Here is a 4,664-nt window from a genome sequence, read left to right on the forward strand (position 1 = left end):
TATATATATATATATATATATATATATATTGCTGTTAGCAGCAACACAGTCTTGTGTATTTCCAGCTATTCCGTGTCCACAGTGATGCAGTACCGTATGCTAATCAAAACTTAAGTCGTTTTGAGTTCAATTCTGACTTCAGACATCAGAAGACAAACTACAGAGGTTGCTCAGGCTTCTGCAGAGGTAATTAGAGCAGCAAAACAGTTCTGACTCGTGACACTATTTAGAAAATGATAAACATGGTAATTGAAGGTACGAACATACAGCAGGTGAACTGGAACCGCTGCAATTTGTTTTTTCTCAGTCAAATGAAATTTGTATTAAAATTGCTAAAATTACAGTGTAGTACAAGTCTAGTGGTACTCAGTTCCATTAAACTAAAGATTCGCCTATTGGTGCTTAGTATCGAAAGACAATGCAAAAGTCATAAGCTAATCAAAATATTAACATAAGACTCAAGGTAGCAACTCAACCCAATAAAAATATCAAAACTTACCACCATGCTGAAAACATCGAATTTCTGTCAACTCCAAACTTTGTTTGTGAATCTACAAAACAATTATCTTCTCGTAGTGTATGGAAAAAAGACACTATACCTAGTGAAAGAACAAGTGTATCAATTTCATTAAATAAATATCACTTGTTCCAAAGCCTCGTGTCTTTGGTCACCCACGATAGAGCATTTTTGAAGACAGATTCAATAATCAACTTAGAACTTGCAAAAAAGGGACGGGAGCAAAGACATAGTGTATGAAGAATGGCTATAAGCTCTGCAAAATTGGAGTCTTGGATGCCTAGTGGGCCGAAAAGAACACTCACCACTTAACCATCAGAGTTGCGTAGGATTTCATCACATCTTAATAGGACAGAATATTTCAAACCCATCTCATACTTTGCTGTTAAAAATTAACTCATTACGAACCAATCACAGAGACCAAGATGTGACATCACAAACTATCATCCACCGCTTGTGTGTGTCCTTCGTCAAAACCCAACCAGCCCAAGACTGTAAAAAGGATGATAAACTATGAGGAGAAGACAATGACATCCCCACCATTGAAGAAGCAGGTCCCATACTGTCCAACTAAAAGGGTTGGTGAGAAGCATGTGTGAAAACCGCTGGATTAATTTATGAATTATTAAGAAGAATGGTAGCTAAAAAGTTATGGCTGATATTATGGGCAAAAAAGGATCCATTAAACAGTTAAAAGCATGATTTATTTGTTGCCAAATGCCAATGGCATAAAAACAAAAATATGAATGAATACGTAGATTGTATGGGTATCCTAATTAAGTCATTTGACCTTAACTATTGCCTCCAATTCCAGTGTCTGAAAACATGTACTTGGTATGTTTTTGCACTTTGAAGAGCATGATGCTTGCTTAGCCATTAGCCAATAGTTCCCCCTTTATCCTATTATTATACCTCGTTTTAACCACCAATTTCCGCACAGTTGTTGTTTTTCCATGTGTTTTTTCTTGCCTTCACGCCTTCCTCTGGTCATTGAGCACAACAAATCAGGTACTTGCTGTTTTTATGATTTCCTTTGGCCTACATAACGTGCTTTGTTGTTTTCCATGTGTTTTTTCTTGCCTTCACGCCTTGGTACTTGCTGTGATTTCCTTTGGCTATGGTAGGTTGTTTCTTTCTACTCAAGTCTAATCACTGGTTTAGTAACTTTTTTAATTTAAATAATTGGCCAGCAACGACCTAATCTGTACAATGAAATTGACAAGCAAAAATACACGGCAAGAGACCACAACCAGCTCCGGAACAAAAAGAAGGCAAGGGATAAGTAACAAAAGGAAACATAACCATTGTAGATGTTTCTTCCTCTTGCAAATCAGTCTGAGTCATTCCCTATGGTGGTCCATGCCTTTTTGTGAAGAAGGCCGCCCAACGCTAATTCTCAACCGCTGACTGCTGTATTCTTTTTAACATGCTAGTTGGCATCAGTCAGGAATACTGCCTGCTTTGTTTAATGGTACTGAGTACAACTAGGCTTGTACCTTGATTAATTGTATATCCTGACTTTGGTCCCCATGTAAAGGCTGATCTTTACACTGTAGTTTCAGTGACTTTAATACAAATTTTTTTTAGACTGAGAAAAAAAAAAGGATAGTGCCTGATAATATGAGTTTGATTAAGTATTTTCCAGTTACAATCTCCTCTTTTCCATCTTTCAACAGTGTTTAATATTTCTTCCCATTTCCATCTTTCAGCACATGACATTCAAGATTCAACTGATATATGATTTAATGTTCTTATTTTTAAGAAAATCTTTCCATCTCTCCAGCCTTTCCTTCTTTCCTTATCCTTTATGAAGTTATTTGCAACTATGTTCTTATATATCCTTCTTTCCTTCCATTTTGTGGCTAGACTGGTTTTCAATCTCGACAGTCTTGAGTGATTAGGCAGATCGCTATGAACAAAGTTTGGCTTCTGGTTTTTGTGCTTTTCAACAGTGAGTTTTTTCCATTCGGCAGCAGCCTGAATGTTACCACCAGACCCGATGTTGTGAACATTGGAGCAATCTTTTCCTTCAACTCTACCGTTGGTAAAGTTGCAAGAGTGGCCATAGAAGCTGCTTTGGAAGATGTGAATTCTGAACCAGCTGTCCTCAATGGAACTAAACTGAAGCTCACAATGCAGGACACAAACTATAGTGGGTTTCTGGGCATCGTTGAAGGTAAATTGGCTCATTGGGATGACCTTTTTTAAATTTTTGTTGGGGTAATAAAGCTTCTTGTTAATTAATTTTGATACTCATTACAGCATTAAAGTTAGTGCAAAATGAAATCGTGGCGATAATTGGCCCACAGTTTTCGGTGACGGCTCATCTTGTTTCTCACATCGCAAATGAGCTCCATGTCCCTCTAGTATCATACGCTGCAACAGACCCCGCCCTGTCTTCACTTCAATACCCGTTCTTTGTCAGGACAACGCAGAGTGATCTCTTTCAAATGGCTGCAATAGCAGATATCATAGAGTACTATGAATGGAGAAATGTCATAGCTGTCTTTGTTGATGACGACCACGGGAGAAATGGAATCTCTGTGCTCGGAGATAAACTGGAAGAGAGCCGTGCTAAGATCTCATACAAAGCACCCATGAGGCCTGGTGCGACTCGGAATGAAATCACCAACGTACTAGTTAAAGTGGATTTAATGGACTCTAGGATTTTTGTTCTTCACACTTACGCTGACTGGGGACTGGAAGTGCTTGATGTGGCAGAGACTCTTGGCATGCTGGGATCAGGCTATGTGTGGATAGTTACTGATTGGCTTTCCACAGTCCTGGATACCTACTCTCCTGTTTCTTCAAATGTTATAGCTAACGTTCAAGGAGTCGTTACATTGCGCATGCACACTTCGGATTCAAAACAGAAAACAAATCTTGTCACTGGTTGGAGCAACTTGACTAGTAGAAAGGCAAGCAATGGCCCTTTTGGGTTGAGCACTTACGGTCTTTATGCCTATGACACCGTTTGGCTGTTGGCTCATGCAATAGATAAGTTCTTCAATCAGGGAGGAAATATCTCGTTTTCAAAGGATTCTAGGTTGACCCAACTAGGACTAGGAGGAGGAAAATTGCCTTTTGATGTCTTGAGCATCTTTAATGGAGGTGAGTTGTTGCTCAAGAGCATTTCAGAGGTTAACATGATAGGGGTGACAGGCCCGATCAAGTTTACTTCAGATGGTTACCTCATTCATCCTGCATATCAAGTAATCAATGTTGTGGGAAATGGGTATAGGAGGATCGGATATTGGTCCAATTATTCAGGTTTATCTATTGTGCCTCCAGAAATACTTTACAGGAAGCCACCTAATCGTTCCAGGTCGACACAACAACTATATGACGTAATCTGGCCTGGCCAAACAACACAGAAGCCACGCGGATGGGTTTTCCCGAACAATGGAAGGGAATTGAGAATTGGGGTTCCTAACCGAGTGGTTTATCGTGAGTTTGTGTCATTAGTACAAGGTCCAGACACCTTTGGTGGCTACTGCATCGATGTGTTCACCGCAGCTTTGAACTTCTTGCCATATGCTGTTCCATATAAGTTGATTCCATTTGGAGATGGTCATAACAACCCCAAAGTCAGTGACCTAGTCAGCCTGGTTGCAGCTGGTGTGAGTGATGACGCAAAACTATTTGAAGCAATGCTAGAAGTTGTTTGCTGTCCCCCTGTTTCAGTTTGTTAGTTGTCTTTGTTCTGTACAGGTCTATGATGCTGCAGTGGGCGACCTTGCCATCACTACAAATCGAACAAGGATGGTAGATTTTACACAGCCATACATTGAATCTGGATTAGTCGTTGTAGCACCAGTCAGGAAGCGAAACTCAAATGAATGGGCCTTTCTGAGACCTTTCACTCCAATGATGTGGTGCGTTACAGGAATCCTTTTCCTTGTTGTGGGAGTGGTTGTTTGGATTTTGGAACATAGGATAAATGATGATTTCCGGGGTCCTCCCAAGAGACAGATCGTTACTATCCTATGGTGAGTGCCTCAATTCACGATACTAATCATTTTATGAGAATATTTCTCACTCTTAAGATCAGTCATTTATATGGAGTTATCTTCCTAGGAATGCATGCGAATCTTTGCCCTTAGTGTATTAAAAAGTTGGCAAAAAAAAAAAAAAAGACTTAGGTGGG

At 39.7% G+C, this 4,664-nt stretch overlaps 1 protein-coding gene across 2 annotated transcripts; it reads left to right on the forward strand.

Moving 5' to 3' along the window:
* The first annotated feature begins 1,506 nt into the window (after positions 1 to 1,506).
* On the forward strand, positions 1,507 to 4,638 carry LOC110429505 (glutamate receptor 3.1-like). Of its 2 annotated transcripts, none has more exons than XM_021445579.2 (4): positions 1,507 to 1,525; positions 2,384 to 2,693; positions 2,780 to 4,137; positions 4,229 to 4,638. In XM_021445579.2, the coding sequence occupies exons 2-4, from the start codon at positions 2,429 to 2,431 to the stop codon at positions 4,508 to 4,510; spliced, it is 1,905 nt and encodes a 634-aa protein (XP_021301254.1). In that variant the 5' UTR covers positions 1,507 to 1,525; positions 2,384 to 2,428; the 3' UTR covers positions 4,511 to 4,638. The 2 variants fall into 2 exon arrangements, with proteins under 2 accessions (XP_021301254.1, XP_021301253.1); XM_021445578.2 differs by lacking the exon at positions 1,507 to 1,525 and adding an exon at positions 1,776 to 1,988.
* The last annotated feature ends 26 nt before the right edge of the window (positions 4,639 to 4,664 follow it).

Source organism: Theobroma umbraticum, unplaced genomic scaffold (assembly GCF_002168275.2).
Source record: "Theobroma umbraticum cultivar Fairchild unplaced genomic scaffold, ASM216827v3 scaffold_44.0, whole genome shotgun sequence".
NCBI classification, from domain to species: Eukaryota; Viridiplantae; Streptophyta; class Magnoliopsida; order Malvales; family Malvaceae; genus Theobroma; species Theobroma umbraticum.